We start from the raw sequence: 22612 nt of genomic DNA, 5'->3' as shown, positions 1-22612 counted from the left end.
AACTTTTACAAATTTGTTATTACACTGTCTTAATCATGTAGGAGACCCAGTTTTGGGAAAACAAAAAAAACAAAAACATAAATTTGCCTAAATATTAACATCTACTACAGTACAGCAGGTGATGTTGAGTGATCCAGTCTGGGAGTCACAGTGAGGAGAAATAGGAGGGAGAACTGGAAGGCAAAACAAAGCAATTTTTTTTAAAAAATTAAACCATTATAATGTACAGTGCTTCTTAGTTGCTTCTCTGACTAATGCTCTTGCGCTGTTCAAAGTTTAGGTCATATGCAAGAGACTGGCATACGTATTCACTTGGCTCTTAAAGGTGTCTTCCGTTTTGCCTTTCTTTATTTATTCATATTTATTCATGGTAGGCCACTCTTTTTTTAACCATTTCCTGGACAATCATGTACATATTTTGCTAAAGACTGAGCTACCTGCTTGCTTTATAGCCGTATGGTGCACTGTGTAATAACGTATAGTGTCATCTTCATGTGCTTTACCAATGGTGTTGTAGCTCCACTGCAAAGAAGATCCTAATACATGAAAATATACTGAATATAGTAGAATCTATCAAGCATTTTCTATTATAGGACTACAAACCAAATATATAATTATTAAATCTATTTTGAGACATTTTTCTCATTTCAAGCTTGAAATAATCTTGTTTAATTGGCAGATTTATTGGCAGATGTTTGAAGTGTACACTTTATATGTACTGCATGTGCCTTTGGCTGATTTTAAGGTATCATATGGTGCATCCTTTTAAAATCATCCACCAGACTAGCATTTGTAATAGTCTCATCTAGATAATAGACCTGTTTAATCTCTTTAAACCTGAAAGAGCAATCTGTGCCTCCTTCCATAAAACAAACGTCACAGATTGCTCTGGGCTAAAATGAGCTAAATTCACACATTTCCGTCACCTTTGAACAGCAACACCGATGCCTGGATTCAGTAAAATTCAGAAATGTGTGTCTGAATAATTGTTTGTACCTAAAGACAGTAAATTTATGTGTGTCTGTATACTTTTCTTGTCATCCCACATATATATGCTGATACAGTGTAATGAAATGTCATGTGACAAAATACACTTTAACTATCATTTAAAGGAACTAAAGCTCTCTCTGCAGCAGCTCCCTCGCTGTAGATGGGTGTGTGTGTGCACTTCTGCCTGTTTCCTGTACTCACTCGTTCCTTACTTTTACTGACATTGAGAGAGAGGTTGTTGTTCTGGCTCCACTCTGCCAGGAGTCTCACCTCCTCCCTGTAGGCTGCCTCACTGTTTGTGATAAAGTGAGCAAACTTTATAATGCTGTTTGAGCTGGGTCAAGCCACACACTCGTGTGTGAACATCGAGTACAGCAAGGGGCTCAGCTCACTGCTCTGTGGGGCGCCTGTGTTGAGAGTCACAGAGGAGGAGGTGTTCATGTCTATCCACTCATGTAAAGGTCTGCCAGTGAGGACGTCCAGAACCCAGCTGCACTGGGTGGACTGATTCCTAAATCCAAAAGCTTGTGTTTGGTTGCCAGTTTGGTTGGAATGGCTGTGTTAAACACTGAGCTGTAGTTTACAAATAACAGTCTGGCATAACAATTTCTGTTTTCCAGGTGAGCCAGTGTGGTGTGCAGTGCCAGGGTTATTACATCCTCCAGGGAAATTACATCCTCAGTAGGCCTGTTCTGGTGGAAAGCAAACTGCAGTGGTTCCAGAGTCTCTGAGGGCTTGATTTAATGTGTCTCATCAGCACCAGCCTCATAAAGCACTTTACTGCTATACAACTTGAGTTGTATTTTAAGTAGATCTGTCAAGTTTCTTTTTTAAAAAAACATTTTATTGAATTAAATTATTTAAAAGCTATTAAAGAGGTTATAATTTTATACTGCCACAGACAGAACGAATTTTAGATGTATATATTGCAAAGAAAATCATAAGAAGACAATATCGTTATTTTAATTGAAAATTTTAATGTTTCAGATGTTTTATTTATTTACCCAGTGTAAACTGATATTTACTTTGTCAGTGATATTTAGATATTACATGTCAGTACATCTTCACAGAGGAATAATTCATGCAGTGTGGCCATATTCACTATATGTGTGTGACGGTCTGTAAAACCTGTTGAATGTTGCTGAATATTTATTTTGGCCAAAATTAAAAATTAAAAGAGTTTCTAGTAATATACTTTGACATCGCTACTGTAAGAAACATTCAATTAAAACATTAAAAAACTATATTTTACCAAAATAATGCAGAAATGTTTTTATTTGTTATTTTCCAGGCCGACTTGCAAAGATCACATCAGGGAAGGAGCCAATTTATAAACACAGCAGTAAAATCAGTCAGTCTGCTGAAAGATGTCTAAAACCTTGTTAACTAAGTGTGAGTTTCTTACGATGTGCTCGGGTTTGTGGAGAGTTTTACACTGTAGTGATACAGAATTAATTCAGTTTGTGATCAGATAGCAGCTGTGTTGCTCCTGCTTTGTCACATCATCAAAAGAGAAAGGTGTACTTACACACTCAGACGACAGCAAACAAAATTTTAACGTGCTTAAATTACCTAATAATAAGACATTAATGACAAGAAATTGATCCAAGAAATTGATTAATTGTTCACTGATGATAGCGTGAACAGAGATGAGTGGAGTGAAGAGCTGATGATGATGCTTGAGTTTAAACGCTGAGTGACTTTTACCTCAAGTGATGAGACAGAGACTGATGTGGATGATGCAGAACTCATTTCACATTATAAACTTAGATTTAAAAAATTTTTTTTAATATTTTTCCATCCATAGATTAGGTTATAAATTTTAAGTGAGTCATACAGCATCACCGTTAGAGCGCTGCACACATGACGCTTGTTTCTTTATTATATCTGTTAGTTCCAGTCCACTAATTTGATTGGATGAGCGGCATTCCAAGAGTGCTTATATTTAGTCTAATCACACCGGCATGTTTCACTGTGTATATCATTCTGCTCGTCCATGTTCACTACGTAAAATTCCACTTCCTAGTTCAAAACTGTTACTACAGCAGAGTTAGTGACATCATCAGCAGACATGACAAACAATACATTTTCCATTAACATAACTTTTGACTTCAAATATGAATCTCGTCAAATGAAGAAGAGAAGACTTTCACCAGAAGCACCATTAACGGGAATATACAAATCATTGAGAGCTAACTAGCCTGCTAGCTGATGGGCTATAAAATGAGTGTAGCTTTCTTCAGGAGCTATTTATTTAAAATTAACAAACTATATATCCTATAAGTGATATATGTAAGTAGTTTATCAGTATACACTTAATGGCTGATGTTATGACTCGGTCTAGGTCGGGCCACAACATACAAAGAAATAAGGATGTGGCAAGACCAAGGGTGTGTTTGTTTTGTATTTTATTCTCACTCTTTTTTTATCTTCAAAGTGTTAATTAATGTTTTAAACTTTATCTGATAAAAGAAGATACTTGTTTATTCTGGATTTACTTTTATCTTCTCTTCAGAAAATATATCATATAATACAAGGTATAATATAATATAATAAAAGGTATGAGAAAAGGTATGGAGGGACAGAAATCTCCCAGGTTTCATTAAACATTTAAACATTTTTAAACATCTTCATTTGTGTTCCAAACTTAGATTTAAAAAAAAAAGTTAATATTTTTCCATCTGTAGATTAAGTAATAAATTGTAGGTGAATTCCATTAGGATTTCCATCAGAAGCCAGTTTCCTCAGTAGGCAGCATCTTAACTGAAAAGGAACGTCAGCAGGCAGCATGTTCAGGACAGCGTTCAGAGTCATCATACAGCATCACCGTTAGAGCGCTGCACACGTGACGCTTGTTTCTTTATTATACCACGGTTGGTTCCGCTCCACTAATTTGATTGGTTGATTGGCGTTCCAACAGTGCTTATATCTAGTATACCTGCTCTGCTTGTCTGTGTTCGCTACGTAAAATTCCACTTCCTAGTTCAAAACTGTTACTACAGTAGAGTTAGTGGCATCATCAGCGGACATGACAAATACATTTTCCATTAACATAACTTTTGACTTCAAATATGAATCTCGTCAAGTGAAGAAGGGAAGACTTTCACCAGAAGCACCATGTAAAAATCAATGAGCGCTAACTAGCCAGCTAGCTCATGGGCTATAAAATGAATGTAGTTTCTTCAGGAGCTATTTCTGATAGTGGAGCAAAACTAAATAGAAGATTTATCTATATTGTGTCTGAAATGTCAGTTACTACTACACTATACAGTTACTTTGTCATTTACGATATTTATTTCTTGTTTATAGAACTGTTGTATGAAAGTAATATTGCAGCTGGGATTAGCTACAGCACTCAGCCTGCGGTCTCGTACCTACAGCCGAATCACAGCCATGTTGATATTCAGTAAAACTGCACTCTAGTCTATTTTCACGGCACTTTACACTCCTTCAGGAACTGATCGAGGACTAAAAACAAACTGCTTCAAGGAGAGATGAGTATCTGACGTTTTTATTTACTCAAACTAAAGGAACAAATTCATTAAATTCAGAAAAGCATGATTTAAAGAGTCAAAGAAACAGAAAGACAGATACATAAATTCAATAAATTATCTATTCATTTTTAATTTCTCAAATAAAAATTTCCCCTAAAAATCATAGGGCTCTTTATTCTGCAGCTTTCAGTCTTCTTTCCTCTTTGCTCTTCTCCTCCTCAGGACAACCGTAAGAAAGAGCTGTGACCAGATGAGTTGTTCTGACGCTTTTCTGATAAATCATGAACATACAGCTGGATATTATTCTTCTTGATCATTTATTTTATCAGACTTACTATATTATAGATTGGATTATTCACTAACAAGTAACATTATGATAAGTTTGTAATATTATGTATGTATTATGTTTGTAAGTATGTAATATTATACATTTCGCTGTGTGTGCTGATTTCTTCTGTGTATGACTCTCTGCCTCTTGTTGACCTTGTTTGTGCTTTGCTCCTTTGTGTTTGATTGTTTCATTTGTCTTGTAAATAACACACACAAATAACCAGCACTTGTAAAAAGCACATTGTAAACCATGGTTAATAGGAATTTGCACTGTTTATGTTTAATCCGTTTTCTCTTGGTTTTGGGTTAGCTAGGGAGCGAGGGAAGGAAGTGTATTTTTGTTTCTTTCTTTTGCATTAGGTTAGTTAGTTCACTTTGTGTGTAGTTAGTGAGTGTGTGTAGTAAGCTCTGGCCACCTTGAAAATAAGAAAGAGTGAGAATAAAATACAAAGCAAACACTTTACATGCTGATGTGTGCTGACAACATTTAAAAACACGCACAGTGAAAGAATTAAAACATTGTGAGCACAAAACGATCTGTTTTGTCTTCAGTGAAGAGGTAAAAAGCAGCCACAGCTGGATCATTAACTCTGCTTGGAGAGGAGAGAGAACGCTATAAATCAGGGCTAAAATCACAGCAATTTGAATTTCCTGAAGAGTATTCAATTTTATAATATTCATTTTTTAAAGGTAAAAAAGTTTATAGAAATATGCAGTTCCTACAGTTTTGCTCAAAAGTAAAAAAAAAAAAAAAAAAAAAAGGTGTGTATCCTACACATTGTACAAATTTCATAACAATTTTTTAAAAAATTAACAAACTATATGTCCTATAAGTGATATATGTAAGTAGTTTATCAGTAAACTCTTACTGGCTGATGTTATGACCTGGTCTAGGTCGGGCCGCAACATACACAGAAATAAGGATGTGGCAAGACCAAGGGTGTGTTTATTTTATATTTTATTCTCACTCTTTTTTAGTGTTAGTTAATGTTTTAAACTTTATCTGTATGATGGGAGAAATCACACTGATAAAGCAAGATACTTGTTTACAGTGGAGTTACTTTTATCTTCTCTTCTATTCAGTATATAAATCATGACTGAAAGAACACGCACACATACACACACACACAGTGCATCCTCTATCCTCTTTGCAATTTTTTGAACATTACATTATGTTGCTACAATATTTATTATACTGTACATAGGCTGCTACTTCTTATGTTACACTATTTCAGCAACTTGTATTGTACTATTTGCATTATTGTCACTGGATTCACTTAGAATTAGAATCACCTTATTCGGACTATGATAAAAGTTTGCGTAAGTAGAGAGAATTTGGTGGTTGAAACTTTAAAGAGTTAGTTCACCCAAAAATGAAAATTCTGTCATCAGCTACATCAAATACAGCGTCCCTCTCCCTTCTCTCGTGAACGCGCGTTGGAGATCTGTGCGAAAGTGAAGATATTTTGTGAATAAAGACTTAATTTTCGTTTTTTTTGCTCACACAAAGCATTCGTATCGCTTCATAAAATTGGGATTAAACCTCCGGAGTCACATGGATTACTGTTACGATGCCTTTATGAACTTTTTGAGGCTTGAAAGTTTTGGTTACATGGACTGTCTATGGAGGGACAGAAATCTCGCAGGTTTCATTAAAAATATCTTCATTTGTGTTCCAAAGATGAATAAAAGTCTTATGGGTTTGGAGCCACATGAGGGGGAGTAACTGATGACAGAAGTTTCATTTTTGGGTGAACTTTCCCTTTAACATTTTAATTTAATTCTTTACTCAAGTCATTAAATGAACTTAATGACTTGAGTAAAGATTCAAAGATCCAGGGCAGTAAAATGATGTCTTGTGAGGGGAGCAGGCTCAGTGTCCCTGCTTTAAATCCGAACAACACTTCACTTCAAAATAAGAGTCTTACGCTCGGACAACAGGGAACTGCATTTTCAAGGCAGCTGATCACAAACAAAATGAAGCAAATAACAGACATCACTTTTCCATGCTGAATGGTGTAAAGAAAAGAACATGGGACATTGGAGAAACGTGCTCATGCTTCCGTGTGTGTCGCAGAAGTGTGCAGTGTGAGGAAGTGTGAAACTCAGTGGAGTGTCTGGCTGGACACAACTGACTGTGTGAGAGAGAAATGATGTGATTGGAGGATTTATTTCTCCTGTACTCTTCACTCGGCTCTATTTCTCTCTCTGTTCAGTGTGTGTGTGTTCAGTGTGTGTGTGTGTTCAGAGACAAGTGCCTTCATCTGAGCTGCTGAGTTACTGCTACTGAGTTCATCCTACACTTCAGGATGAAATTATTTCTCCTCTTTTTCACACTGATGTGTGTGAAGGACACTGAAGCACAGAGTAAGTCACATACAGTTTATTTATAGGAGTTTATTTATGTGCTGGAAAGATTTTTTTTTTCAGTGATAATTAAATCAGTATTATAAAGTGGTAATGTTGGTATTTTGGTTTAGAGCTGGATTTAAATAAAACAGATCGTTTCGGATCATCACAAAAAGTTATTGGTTTTATAGATTATAATTACATTAAATCTGACTGTAATAATCTGCTGTTTGAACATGTTGCTGTGTGTGTGTGTGTGTGTGTGTGTGCGCGAAATTCTCCAGCGAAACACCACCAAATGGAAATAGTCGCATGCTCAAACACGGATAAGGAGTATATGAGAGGGGCCGATGGAGAGGAGAAGTTTTATGCAGATTTTGAGAAGAAGAAGGGAGTGATAATGCTGCCTCCGTTCGCTGATCCGATCCAGTTCCCCGGAGCTTACGAGTTCGCCGAGAGTAATATGCCCATCTGCCAACAAAACTTACAGGTGCTGATAAAAGACTTTAAAGACCAGCCGGTGGCACAGGGTGAGTAACTCAGTGTATAAAAGGAGCACAAATTTACATTTCAGACTAAAAACAATATTCCAGCATAAAGATGTTAGATTTGTAGTAGATTTTATTGTAAGTTACTGAACATTACACTGTCAATAAACTACAGTAACAAACTACAACCTACAGACTGCAGCCTGTAAACCTGTATTTACTGAATCCTACTGCAAATCCCTGTAATCTCTCAGTTCACACTACACACCTGCTCTATTAGCCTACAGTATTTTCATTTCATTTATTATTCTGCTAAAAATCCCAGAATGCATCACATCACCACTCCAGTTGTCTTCTTTGCCCTGGAACATGAATTATTTATTAAATTAGATTTATATTGCAGAAATGAAGTTAAAGCTCATTTTAAACAGAGAGTAACAGCTGAAGAGTGTTATTTGTAAATCTGAATAAACTATTGTACCATTGCTTTTATTTATATTACCACACACACACACACACACACAACAGACGTATCATACGCATTATAGTGCTAAAAGTAGATATTATAAGTGACTTGCTAGAAAATATAAAGAGATGGTCTGAGGCAGTGGGATAGTACACTGTTAAGTAGTGAACACAACCAGAGGGTGGATTTGTAAATAGTCATGGTGTGAGGGCCTTCCCTGGCATTCGTCTATCATCTCTGAATTCTAAACGAAGCATAATTCATTACAGCACCTGAATTGCATTACACTGTAATAAAGCTGCTGTCCTCAAGATTCTTGTTTAAAACCACGGCTTACATTCCAGAGCTATTGGTTATTAGAAGACACAGACAGCCAGGAGAAATAATAACTGCACCACAGTCTCAGTGTGATAACAATAGTGCATGTGTACTTTATATTACTGTCCAGATGCCCCACAAAGCTCCATCTATGCCAGAGATGATATCCAGCTGGGTTCACAGAACACGCTCATCTGCCACTTCACACGATTCTTCCCTCCACCTGTCCGTGTGCGCTGGACCAAAAACAACATGGATGTGACGGACAAATCCACACTCAGCCAGTACTACCCAAACAAGGACAACACCTACAACCAGTTCTCCCACCTGCCCTTCACTCCACAGGAAGGAGACGTTTACACCTGCACGGTGGAGCACAAGGCCCTGCAGATACCCGACACCAAGACATGGGGTGAGACAGAGTGTTTAACTACTGCTTCAGTCTTTTATTAGTACAGAAATAACCCTGTGTGTGTGTGTGTGTGTGTGTGTAGAGGTGGATGTGGAGCTTCCCAGTGTGGGTCCGGCTGTGTTTTGTGGAGTGGGTCTGGCTGTAGGACTGCTCGGAGTCGCTACTGGAACTTTCTTCCTCGTTAAAGGAAACCAGTGCAACTGAAGCTTCAGGTAACAGCTATTAATAAACATTACATTTATAATATTTAATACGCTGTATATCTCTGACACACACCTGTTTCTGTGTTTCAGCCAGAAGTAAAGAGATCACAGAAGGTTTAGATTCCTACCAAGAAGTCTCATTTTGATTTTTTTCACCAAAGAACCTGTACATCCACTAGAGTTTAATTCATCTGTTAAAGCATTTAATTTTTTTTTATATAAAGTTTTTAATCTGTTCCACTGTACACCTGTGTGTTAGATTTCTAAACTCAGTGCACAAATCTGTTAGTAAGTCTTTCTTTTCCAATGTATGTAATGTCTAATTAATGTTAGAAGAGAGAATGCACATGCAAAGTAACGTATGCTTGCAAATAATAAAATAAATAAACTTTATTTACGTGAATGATCACATGATTTGTGCTTCCACACAGATGCTACATGCAGTAGCTAGTTGCACAAGGTGCATAATCTGGATTAGTCTAGTTTTAACATATATAGCCACAAACCGTTACAGAAAAATCACACACTCTTCACATGTAATACGTAATCAGATGTGATCATGTGAATAATGTGATCACGTGAGAAAAGCATAAGAAGGTCCATTTTACATTGTTTTGCTCTTAAATTGCACGTGACAAATTGAAAAAAAGTATGATCACGTTTAAAAAAAGAAAAAATTGAAACCACTTCCCCTAGAAGTGAAAAAATCAACATGTGAAAATAAACAAATGAAAATAGAAACACATGCACTACATGTAAATAAATGCAAATCATAAAGTGTCTAAAAAACTTTGTGTAAATTTTCCGTGCTTCTTCACATGTGTAGGTTCGAGTTTATGGACAGCTAAAAAAATAAATGGTGGCACCAGCTTCCCTGTGTCTCGATCGTGGATGTAGTAATTCCTCATGTCAGATGATGTTTCTACACAGTGCATAATGTTTCAATAAGTCTGTGCTCATGATAGCCTCAGATTCCTGTTCTTGGCTGACAGGAGTGGAACCTGATGTGGTCTTCTGCTGTTGTAGCTCATCCACCTCAGGGTTTGATGTGTTGTGCATGCTCAGATGCTTTTCTGCTCACCACAGTTGTAAAGAGTGATTATTTGAGTTACTATAGACTTCCTGGCAGCTCGAACCAGTTTGGCCATTTTCCTCTGATCTCTCTCATCAACAAGGCATTTCCACACACAGAACTGTCGCTCACTCAATGGTTTTTGTTTTTCACACCATTCTGTTTAAACTCTAGAGACTGTTGTGTGTGAATTTCCAGCAGATCAGCAGCTTCTGAAAAACTCAAACCAGCTCATCTGGCATCAACAACCATGCCATGGTTAAAGTCACAGAGATCACATTTTTTCTTCATTCTGATGTTTGATGTGAACATTAACTGAAGCTGTTGACCTGCGTGTGCATTATTTTATGCATTGTGCTGCTGCCACATGATTGGCTGATTAGATAACTGCATGAACGCTCAGGTGTACCTATTAAAGTGGACAGTGAGTGTATATTCTATGTATTCGGTCAGGTCTCGCCAACTTAGTTTTCATTGATTGATCTCTGATTTATGACTGAGTAGAAGTTTTGCATATGAGAAAATTACATTTCATACGTAGCACTTTTGTACAAACAAGCGTTCTGTCTCTCAGTGCCTTTTCTTTTCCCTGCTTGTCTTGTTTGTAAATTACTCAACGCATCCTGAAGCAGAATTAACTTATATTTAAATCAGCACATTTTTTTGCAACATTCTATAATGTTAAAGTTCAAACTCTGCTGCACTAGAGCTGAAATCTGGTCCACAGGATTTTACTGTAAATATGATAACAGGGCCAGATTTACTGGAGGCGACATGTAAGCAGGACTCCATGTTAGATTCTTCTTCATGCTAATATTTCAACTGGTTTATTTAAAAATGTGTAGCAAAGATGTTTGTGTTAGCATGCACATCTGGAGAGTGAGACATTCATACGTATATTTATATGGGCTTTCTTATTAATGCAGAAACTGTGTATTAAAAAAATTACTGTCACTATAACGCACTAAACACGATGAGCAACAGGAGAAATAAAAGAGTTTAGAAGACACTGTACATGACATTTATTTATACATTCCTTTGAAGTTAAAGAGATTAAACAAACACATAATTCTGCAGTAAAATGTGATATTGTGATGTTTTGCTACCAGAGACCTAAACTACTCAACTTTCTGTATAATAAACTCTGATTGGATCTCTGTACAGGGGTCCTGATATATAACCTGCACTGACTGCAAGTTCTACTTTACATTTTAGGAAATAAGTGCACAAACTGTACTGCCAACATTTATTATTGTTAGCAAAGAATATTTTAGATATGTATAAAAAAAAAAAAAAAAAAAAAAAGAAAAGAAAGTCCTCAGCAGGCAGAGATCCTTTAAATGAAGGTTTTTGAGGCTATTGTTATGGGCAGGTATTATACTGTGTTTGTTATTAGTCAGTAAAATATCACTCACATGTTTAAATGTACAGTTGATTAATTTTAAAGGTTTATCTCAGAGATCTCTGACCCGGAAGCACAAAGCTCACGGGCTGCCTGTAAATCATACTAGCATTTACACAAAACACACACAATATATTACCAAACAGTAAACTAACACACCTGACAAAACTAAGAAATAAAAACAAATACAAATTACATATTTATAATGCTGCTCGCCCTGCTCTAACACCGGAAGTGGAGGAAAAAAGGCAACATAAACGTTTATTAGCATCGCAGCTATTAGCATTCGCGTGTAATAAAATACAAAAAGTATACAACATATACAATTAAATATGAATAGAAAGGTTATTCATGAAAAAACGATGACATATGTACATATATTACTACGTTTTATATATGCAAAAATATCTAGATTATTCCAGATTAACATCTGGGATGAAAATATGCTCACCGTCCGAAACCAGGGCGCAAGAGGGAGTGACGTCATAGGTGATAGGTCAGCAAGGCGGGTGTCAAAATAAAAGTCATTAAATTAGCCAGGTATAATTTAATAAAATACTGTATTATGTGTAACATTAAAGTTATGTGTTTATAACTTTGTTACATATATAGCAAACTAAACAATATAAATATATACATACAATATATCGGTAGGTACCGATGAAGACTATGTGTTTTCAGGAAATAAAGCTTTAAAAAAAGCAGTATTAATATTAGGATCACCCCAAATATATTTTAAAATTCAAACATACTCAACAAAAACACGTTATAATGCAAAACTCTGCCTAGTAACTCTGTAACTTTTTTTTTTTTTTAAACAATTATTATACATCTGTCGTTTATAAGCAGCTGGCAGAGAGGAAAGTAGCTGCTGTGAGAACATAATGTTTGATGGTTGTTATGCAGGAACTCGTATAATAAAGAAGAACAAGAACATGAAGGAAATGCCAGAAAGCTCACATTCTTCTCTGTCTAAATGTAAAAAATGTAGAAACTATGTAGAGGTTGAACTCATAATTTATGAATATAAACATTTATTCCAATGTAATAAACATTTTTATTGTTATTTCAATGCAGTTGTATTAAGACATGTTGTGTTATTGTTACTGATCAGTGTTAACTGCTGAAATAAGAAGTTTTAAACAGTGAACTCACTGAAACCTGACAGCTGAACAGTATTGGTTTGAATTCTGCCTGGTAACATGTGACTGTGTGTGTGTGTGTGGTGCAGGATTGGTGTGTGTGTGTGTGTGTGTGTGTGTGTGTGTGTAGAGTAGAGTAGAGTAGAGCTGTTACACTCACTCTTTGCTCAGTGAGAGATCAGACTCAGAGGAACAGAGATGTCCAAGCTGCTGAAGATTCTCCTCTTCCTCCTGCCTGCAGTCCTGCACACAGCCAGTGAGTCTTTTATTACCTGCTGCTGGTTTAGTTTTTCTTTTTTTCGAAAAACATTTAGAAACATTTACAATTCTGCCGTGTTTAAAAAAAGAAAACAAAAAGAAACTAAAGTTTAGTAGGATACAGTTTTTGTCAGAAAATATTACAGAACTGGAGATTTATTTATTTTAAGATGTGTTTAAAGGCAGTTTTAAGCGCAGAATTAGTGTTTAAAATAAAATATTAAAGAATGTATTACAGATAAAGCTGTATGAGTCTGTGTTTCAGCAGGGATTAAACGCTGTGTTGTTCTTCTCTCTCAGATGGACATTCACTGGCAATGCAAGCTTGGTGCTACTGGAGCAAAGATGATCTGAGTGACATGGAGCTCATACGGCCTTACGTCTTCAATAAGATTAACTACCTGGAGTTTAACAGCACTCTGGGGAAGTTTGTGGGATACACTGCGTTAGGCATCAAAAACGCAGACAGACTGAACAAAGACACTGCAGACCTGGCAGCACGAAAAGCCCAGGTGGAAACTGTCTGTAAGCCTAATGCTGGGATTTACTACAGCGCCATCCTGAGTAAAACAGGTGAGATCACTCACTAACCTAAAACCCTTTATTAGCTAATATTCCAGTATTTCCTCATTCTGCAACACAGTAATCTTTATTTTACAGGAGTTTAGTTACATATTAATATACATATATAATATACACCGAGCTGCTCTTCTGTAGCTTATTAGCTATACCTAATTAAACTGATTACCTATTAGATACCTTATTATTATTATTATTATTATTATTATTAGTTTATAATGAATGACTGTAAGTTTTAAGTAAATGTTGTTGTGGGTTTAATTGTGCAGTTGAGCCCCAGGTTAAAGTGAAGTTGGTAAAGAAGTCAGATGGCACTCACCCGGCCAGACTGATGTGCAGCGCTTACAGCTTTTTCCCTCCACTCATCACGGTGACCTGGATGAGGAACGGTATAAAGGTCGAGGGTGACGTGACGTCCACTGAGGAGATGGCTGATGGAGACTGGTACTATCAGATCCACTCACATCTGGAGTACATGCCTGAATCTGGAGAGCAGATCTCCTGTGTGGTGCAACACGCCAGCTTCCAAAAACCCATGGAATATAAGTGGGGTGAGTCTGATCACTACAGTCAGGTCTAAATGTCTGAGTCCATGAACTGAGCTTACTTCATTAAATCTGAATACAAAACTGAGAAATCCTGTTTCTCTCAGATGAAAACTAACTGCTGTCATCTTTCATCAAATAAAACCTCATGCTAATTCAACTAGCTTTCAGTCACCAACAATAAACAACGAGTTAAAAAAATATAATCAAATAAAATAATTAGTTTTTTTTTCTTCATAACAGAAAATAAAAGCAGTTCTCAATACTTTTGGTCCATACTGTATAAAATGCTGCTTTTATTCCATAACCTCTAGTGCAGCTATTAAAAATGCTGATTTGGTTGTGTAATATATGTAAAAACTCCTTTATGTCTCAGATCCCTCCATGTCTGAACCTGATAAGAGTAAGATTGCTATCGGGGCTTCAGGGCTGGTGTTGGGGATCGTGCTTTCAGCTGCTGGATTCATCTACTACAAGAAGAAAGCCTCAGGTCAGTGACTTAACCAAAACAAATACAGAAAATCTAAAAATTGTTATTAAAATTAAATGCTATTAATAATTAATAATAAAACTCGCTACCTGATATTCATCCATCTGCTTTATTTCTGCTTTCTGTTCACAGGACGGATCCTGGTCCCGACATAAACTCAGGTAAAGCTCGAATTTGACACGTTGGTTTGCATTTCCCATATTGGAGAGAGTTTATTTACCCATGATGCTCATTGTTCGGCTACAGTTATGCTAAAATGTTATCATTTAATGTTCACACACGTGATCTTAATTTCTACAGGTCTTTGAGCAGAGAAACACTGGAGGGTTTGCTGAAGTGGCTTTATCTGTTAAACATCTGCTTTATTCCTAACAGTTAGCACTTACTGAGAAATGAGACATTAATATGTGCATCTGCATCTGAATTATCCTTTACCTTCATGTAAGACCAGCTTTATGTAGGATTTTGATGAAACTGATGTTGAATAGCTTAATTATAGGCTTTATAATAGTTCTTGAGTAGAAATCTGACAAACTGAGCTTAGATACTACATCCAGCTTTCAAAAAATGTACAAATGAAGGGCTTATAAAGCATCTGAAAGTTGTTAAAGAATGAATTATTTTCATTATTAAATCATTAGCGCCCCCTACAGTCTGCTTTAACCTGGATCACTTTCTCAGTTTTAATGATGCTGTTTATCATTTCATACTAACTATCTGTAAATTTCTGTTTTTTTATCATCAGTCACTAAAATTTAATTTTAATTGTAAGAACTGGATTTATTTTTGATTCTTTATGTATGCTGACTCTTAATAAACTTTTGGTTGTAAAAGAAATTGATGTAAAAATTGACATAAAATCTTTATATAAATATAATTAGACAGATTTATATCACTTTGTATCAGTTAGCTAATGAAATAAACACAGTTCTTATTAGTAAACTTTTAATCCTGCTGTATTTCTGAGGAGTAATTACTTTTAGATTATGGATTATGAATTTATTTCAAGCTTAAGTGGAGAATTTGAGTTTGGGGTGGGGAACTTCATTTCCACTGGAAAAAAGAAGCAATGCATAAATAATAATAAAATGATTTTAAAAATGAAAATTTAAGTGTGATGAATAATTTTGACTTTATACGTCAGTGCTTTTATTCAGGAGAGTCAATTAGTTTATTCTAAAATATTTCATTTAGCTTAGACAACATTTTTGACCTACAAAACCAGAAAGTACACACAATGATTTGATTTACTTTCTCTCTTGTATAACAGCATGTTTATTGTTTTGTTGGAAACTTTTAATAAAAGTAATCTATGAGTGAGGAATAAAGTAAATGAAGCACAGAGGTGAACAGCTGAGGGTTAAGTGTCATATTTACAGGCCCAACTGTGACGTCCTGTCAGTCATGGAATTTGACCTCACAACCTTCGGAGCACTAAAATAAAAAACTTCAACTCTGAGCTTTTACTGAGGGGGCTTTGAGGAAAAAAGAGAGATGTGAGATTATTAAGCACTTCAGCAGGTGGAGTTTCAGCTGTGAATGAAGAGTATAAACTGTAAGATGAAATCTGGAACAGGATTCCACACTGATATAGATCCAGTGTCCTATTTTATTAAAAGTGGCTTACAATTGATGTAGGATACAACTGAGCAGGTTTTGGGTTAAGGATCTTACTCAAGGACCAAACAGTAACAGCTTGGTATTTGTGTGATTTGAACCAACAACCTACTGAACCATCACCCACACCCTTACCCACTGAGCTACTACCGTTCCCATCGCTGCTTCTAACTCATCCTTTAGCTCCGAGTCAGCATTTGTCTAAATGTTTTGAAAATGTGATTGACATTGTATATTTTCATCAACTGTTTTCTGTGTAGTATTTTAAAAATGGAGCAACAATATGTCATCATAACATACTGACCTTGGCTCAGAACCAGATTATATCTCACAGCTGGCTTGGGAACATCTGGGGATCCCTCATGAGGGGCTGGAATCTGTGTCCAGGGATAGAGAAGTCTGGGTTGAATTTCTCAGGCTGCTGCCATCGCAAATCCAAACAAAAAATTAGAAGGAAAATGAATAATTGAATGAATATTTAGAAAAAGAGGCAACAATATGGAGTCATAAACAACACAGCAGGTTCTGACCTAGGAGGCCATTTCTCCCAGTTGCACCTCTCCAGGTATCTCCAAAATTCCTAACATGAGCAGGTGGTACCACCTCGAGCACCTGCTCCAACATTTCCAAGAATGGTGATTATCTACACACCAGCAAAGTAACATACCACATCCTCAAAACCATTGGGTTTACAAGAGTTTAAACCAGTGCATCACATTCCTGCTGCGTGATTAACATCACTCCTGAAGATAGCTCCATGTCGCCATTTTGGCCTGAACACGACCACGTTAGCAGTGTGACCCAGTCACCAGACTCTCTCCTGCAGACACCGCTCCCAGACCAGACTCCAGACACGGGAGACGTTCCATGTTTACTGGAAGACTGGGACACATGCACACTATGTCATGATTTAATCCAAATATCTATTTTAATTACTTTCATACCTCAGGCAAGCAGGAAAAAATTTTCTTTTTTATGATATGTACAGTGAAATACACAGCTGTGAGTAAAATATATACAGTGTGTGGATGTATTTGGATGTCCATGTCCATTTCTTATTACAGTACTAGCCTGACTTGCTTGATCTAAATAAATTAAACAGGTTTCACAGCATCAGCATCACACTCATTAATATGAAAAGGGATTTTAGCTGCTGAGTAATAAAGCTGGGAGTCAGAGATCATCATCTGCTTATGTGTGGGTTGTTCTGCTGTATGTTAGCATTAGGCTAACATGATGATATAAAACATACAGGAAATTCAAATCCAGTGGGATGGATTTTACATAATTGACAGCTTGCTTTTGAAAGAAAATTCTAAACCAGTGGGATGGATTTAAGGAAACATTTATATAATATTCTTCATAATGTAATTTGCTTTACATTTTGCTTTACTAGCAATGCTTTAACTATTTATTTCCGTCTTCTGCTAATCTAAATTAAATTTATACTTGTCATACAGGACATTACTGTACTGTAATAGCAAGCTTTTTAAAAAAAATCTTGAGCAGTGCTTATGTTTTGTTCCAGGGCTTTCAATAATGTCTTTCTCTAGTTACTGATGATGTCATAATATTCCTGTGCTGTAATTGGTTCATGTGTGGAAGTGGTTTCAGTAGTTTAGAGACTTCCCCAATGTGTGTATTCAGTGGATATGGTTTCTCTTGGTTTTAAAATGTCAGTCCCAATAGTAAGTTTAAAGCTTCTTCTGTTATCATTTTGAATGTGATCATGTAAATATTTGTTATAAAGCATACTAACTATACTTCTTTTGTCTATTTAACATATTCCACCTCAGCTCTGTCTGGATTAGAATAAAAAAAGGCCTCTCTCAGACAAGATTACATCATCAAAACAGCACCAAAGGTTAAACCACATTTATTTTAATTAATTTCAGTCACACTTTATCACATTTCTTCTTTGTCCATGTGACAATTTATTCACTGTAGACAAACAGGGGAAAAAAGTATAGAGTAGAGGGTTTCTACCATCAGCTTTCAGGCAAAATAAAAAAATCAGATGAATCAATTGTTGGAAAACAATAAATGTCCAAAACTGTTTATATTTTTTAAATTTTGCACTTTGTACAGGACAGTTGTTATAAAAATGTAATCTGTACACTCATATACATTTAGCAGTGAGAATGAAGGTAAAAACACTGTTCAAATGCAGTATATTTTTTGATATAGTCCCTTCACAAGTTACTTGTTTCATTGTTTAATTGTTTAATTACTCTCAGCACTCAGTACTCTGTGAACGCAGAAGCTTTTATCACCTTGGAGAGATAAAGCCTGCTGATCTTCTCTATTAGTTAAGATCTAGATACTATAAAAAATTACAGTAGAAGTTTACTTCCCTTCTTCCTATTCTAGGAAAATATCATAGATACAACAATTAATAAGAAAGTGTGCATGTAAACATTTTGAGTGTCTACATTTTAACTAAAAGAGATGAGAGACAGCTTTTTCCCCCAAGTGCCTGAAGGTTTCTGTAAAACTCAGTATTTATTTGCACTCCAGTTTCTTGCTTAAATGCGATTTTGTTGAAGTGCAAACAGCATTTTCAATCAACTTTCAAAATTATTTGTTATGTGTTAGATTTGACATTTACTTATAGGTCTATTGAATTTTTTTTTTCTCTGTTAGAGTTTTTTAGATAAAAATGGAAGACTCCTTTTTTTTTGGTAAATTTTCTGACCGCTACTCCAGCAGTGGACTCTACAGTGCAGCGCAAAATGCGTAAAGTTTGGCAGGTCTGGGTATCATGTCTAACGCTACACATCTACGGGTTTCACAAGTTTATGGTTCTAAACTGCTTCTAAATTGCGATTAGGAACCGTTGTCCAGGCTACAAACTACCGAACAAAGGTTATAAGGCTCTGCAGGTCTGGCAGTGTGTGCATTTGGGACTTTCCATTTTTTATTTTATTAAAGACACTTCTAAACTTCTTCTAAAAGAGAGCAAATTCAACCATTTAGTTACTGGACAATAAATATTGTAGAATTACTCAATAAACTAACACAAAGGTTATTAAATATGAATTTTAGTTCTGGACTGATGTCATACAGTGCTTATGGCTTATGATCAGTCAGAAGAAGCTTTTAGGCCTCAGGTTGTCTGAACCATGTAAATAAAATGATAGGTCAATACCAACAAATCACTTAATACACTTAAAATTATCTGGTTCCTGAAACTCTCCATATTTTCTTTCCCCAGAAACTGGATATGTAACAGTGTTCCTGCGCTGTGATTGGCTCACATGCTGAAAAGGCTTTATGGACTTCTCGGAAAAGCTCTGGTTTCCTTGTGGTTGTCACTTTGTCCATGTTATTAGCTCTTTAAAATAATAAACATAGAACTTTACCCACACAGTGTTTCAGCCATGTGTGGCCATCACTTAAATCACTGATGCATGAACATATAGAAATAGAAAATATGGAGAGTATTTATATAGAAAATGAAATATCTTGCTTTCTCTGCAGTGAGATGGAATTAAGAGTGGACAGCTTAATGATCCTGTTCACAACCACTGGTTTAGGGAAGTTTATAAAGAGTAGCACTAATGTGAAAGATATCTTTACTTCCTCATTCTTCCTGTGTGTGTGTGTGTGTGTGTGTGTGTGTTTGTGTGTTAATGGTGGAACTCTGGGGATTTTTTCCAATTCTGTTTTACCTGACTGTGCCAGAAGTTTTAATTGGTTGTATTTGTTTTTCAGTGCTGCGTTCAGTAATATATATTGCCTAATATATCTAACACCTAATATTATCTCTTTTATTATTATTATTATTACAAGCAGTATTTAAAAAATAAAGCACCTGTCTCCTGATTCAGCATCAAGCGTTGCTCTGATGGATTATTGACTGCTAAATTCAAAATCAAATTCAAATTTTATTGGTCTCACACACACAACCATATACAGTACGATGTGCAGTGACATGCTTTTTTACGGATGCCTGGTGACATGTAAACAGAATTTACTTACATAGAAATAGAAAAAGAAAACTATAAAAATATAATATAAAGGATATAAATGATAGATGGCAGAAAAAGAATAGACTATATGTGGAATAAGGTGCAGATATGTGCAGGTGTATTGTCCATAATCAACTTGTTGACTTTTTGATTGGAAATAACATAATGGATATTTTTCAGTCTGGATTTAGGACCAAACACAGCACAGAATCAGCATTATTAAAGGTTACAAATGATATTTTGTTAAGTATTGACTCCGGGAAAAGTGTTGCCTTAATGATGTTAGATTTAAGTGCAGCCTTCGATACTTTAGATCATGTGATTTTAATAGAACGCCTTATCTGCAGAACAGGACATGCAATTATTTTTAGGCAATATAATATTAATTATCACTTGTATGCTGATGATCTACAACTGTATTTTCCCTTGGAGTGTGATGGCTGTACATCTTTTGCTAATTTTTATAAGTGTTTGACTGAGGTAAAGGGATGGCTAGCAAATAATTTTTTTACAACTAAATGAGGATAAGACTGAGTTTATTATGTTTGGGAACAAACTACCTGGAAATGACCTGATTGAAAGTTATGGACTGTTGTCCAATAATAGTTATGTGAAGAATCTTGGAGTAATTTTTGATTCTGAAATCCGCTTTGATCGTCAAGTTAACAGTGCTGTGAAAACATCTTTTTTTCATTTAAGAAAATTGACTAAACTGAAACCTATCCTTTCAAACAAGGACTTGGAGACTGTTTTGCATGCCTTTATTTCCACACGGTTGGATTATTGTAATGCTCTTTATATAGGCATAAGTAAATCCCTGGTTGCTCGTCTTCAGTACGTCCAAAATGCTGCTGCAAGAATTCTGACGAACACCAGAAAACAAGCTCATATAATGCCTGTATTGATATCTCTTCATTGGTTACCTGTAAAATACAGGATACAATACAAGGTGTTAATGTTTGTCTATAAAGCATTGGACAATCAGGCTCCTGAGTATATAAAGGACATGTTAATCTCTTACCAGTCTCAACGTCATTTACGTTCCTCTCAAACTATGCTCCTAACTGTCCCACGGTCTCGGTTGAGGCGTAGTGGAGACCGCGCTTTTTCTGTTGCGGCTCCTGTACTCTGGAATGTGTTACCGTTATCTATAAAATCCTCGTCAAGCATGGACATTTTTAAAAAGGACTTGAAGACCTATTTATTTTATCAAGCTTTCGGCGTTTGATTAGGTCGGAGAATTATGAAGGATTGGCTGTATGCTTTTCATGATGTTATGTCTTCTTGTTATTCTATGTTTTCATGAATTTTAGTATTTTATTATCTATGGACAGCACTTTGGTCCATTTTAATGGTTTTGAAAGTGCTTTATAAATAAAAGTTGAGTTGAGTTGAGTGTCTGTAGAGGCCCTGGTGTCACCAGTGGGCCTAGATTCAGGTCACAAAATGTATTTGGTCATTACATTAAATCACACACAACACAATGCATCGAACCTGAGCCAGTAAATTTAAAGTCACAGAATCTATAATAAATTAGGAAATGTTATTAGTGTGTGGGTTTAAATTTGCAACCAGTAAGCAGTCAGTCATTTTAACCAGAGCTAGATAAGTGGATGAAAAAACAACAACATGGATAACTGTAAACTCATACTAAGCGTGTTGATGGAAAGAAAATTAAAAAATGAAAGAGAAGTCAGAGAACATTCTTATTCCCAAATGGGTCCTGGTTAAAAAATGAGCTCAGAACTAAACTGTGTGGAAGAAGTCTTAACATGCTGGAGTCGGAGCTTGTTAAAGAGCTGTGCTTGACGATTTGGTGGATCAGAAGCAGAATCAGAGCACACTTTATTTGTGATCAGAGATGCACAGACATGTATCTGAATTTCTCTTGGTGTGATTAGTGCTGTGGACTTTGAACTAACTGTACAACATCCCGAACTAACATACTAACAGTGCAACAAATGGACATATAGATACAGAGACAGATCAGAATAACACACATATAAGGTGCGTGGTATGAATTGTAGGTCATTGTTATGAGGTTGTGTGTGAATAACATGTAGGTATATGTGCACTCAGTGCAGGACATCAGTATTGCATGATTTATTGTAGTCCAGGTGTAATGTTAATGTGTCTAATAAATATAGTATTAAGAAATTATAGATGATAAAGTGTACAGTTTACATATGAGTCCAGAATCCAGAAACATGAGGTTGATAGCACAAAGGAAGAAGCTTTTATGGTGACATGTTCTCTTGGTTCGTATGGTTCTGTAGCACCTGCCTGATGGCTTCTCAAACAAGTGAAAGAGCAGATGACTGAGGTCATTAACAATCTTCTGCCCACAGATCTTTGCTCGGGCGGTGACTAGTTCATTGATGGGAGTGAGCAGGCATCCGATGATCTTCTCAGCAATACTGATTACTCGTAATAGTTTCTTGATGAGTTAACGAGGAGAACAGCAAAAAAGAAGCCAGCTGAAAGTC

The 22612-nt window shown here is 36.0% G+C and overlaps 2 protein-coding genes across 2 annotated transcripts; both read left to right on the top strand.

Moving 5' to 3' along the window:
• The first annotated feature begins 7009 nt into the window (after positions 1-7009).
• Positions 7010-9920, top strand: LOC113546098 (H-2 class II histocompatibility antigen, I-E alpha chain-like). The gene is made up of 5 exons (XM_026945814.3): positions 7010-7181; positions 7448-7693; positions 8566-8847; positions 8930-9059; positions 9141-9920. Exons 1-4 carry the CDS (start codon positions 7124-7126, stop codon positions 9049-9051), a joined length of 708 nt encoding a protein of 235 aa, XP_026801615.3. The 5' UTR covers positions 7010-7123; the 3' UTR covers positions 9052-9059; positions 9141-9920.
• Positions 9921-12776: 2856 nt separating this feature from the next.
• Positions 12777-15645, top strand: LOC113546006 (DLA class II histocompatibility antigen, DR-1 beta chain-like). Its single transcript, XM_034306854.2, has 6 exons — positions 12777-12922; positions 13225-13497; positions 13773-14054; positions 14425-14538; positions 14671-14699; positions 14839-15645. The coding sequence occupies exons 1-5, from the start codon at positions 12865-12867 to the stop codon at positions 14691-14693; spliced, it is 750 nt and encodes a 249-aa protein (XP_034162745.2). The 5' UTR covers positions 12777-12864; the 3' UTR covers positions 14694-14699; positions 14839-15645.
• Positions 15646-22612: the final 6967 nt, after the last annotated feature.

This window comes from Pangasianodon hypophthalmus, chromosome 8 (genome assembly GCF_027358585.1).
Source record: "Pangasianodon hypophthalmus isolate fPanHyp1 chromosome 8, fPanHyp1.pri, whole genome shotgun sequence".
NCBI lineage: Eukaryota > Metazoa > Chordata > Actinopteri > Siluriformes > Pangasiidae > Pangasianodon > Pangasianodon hypophthalmus.
This window is presented reverse-complemented; position numbering and strand designations above follow the sequence as displayed.

Coding starts and splice junctions, on each gene's coding strand:
- LOC113546098 (XM_026945814.3), top strand. CDS start 7,124: ATGAAATTATTTCTCCTCTTTTTCACACTGATGTGTGTGAAGGACACT. Junction 7,182..7,447: donor GAAGGACACTGAAGCACAGA/GTAAGTCACATA, acceptor GAAATTCTCCAG/CGAAACACCACCAAATGGAA. Junction 8,848..8,929: donor ACCCGACACCAAGACATGGG/GTGAGACAGAGT, acceptor GTGTGTGTGTAG/AGGTGGATGTGGAGCTTCCC.
- LOC113546006 (XM_034306854.2), top strand. CDS start 12,865: ATGTCCAAGCTGCTGAAGATTCTCCTCTTCCTCCTGCCTGCAGTCCTG. Junction 12,923..13,224: donor TGCAGTCCTGCACACAGCCA/GTGAGTCTTTTA, acceptor CTTCTCTCTCAG/ATGGACATTCACTGGCAATG. Junction 14,539..14,670: donor CTACAAGAAGAAAGCCTCAG/GTCAGTGACTTA, acceptor TTCTGTTCACAG/GACGGATCCTGGTCCCGACA.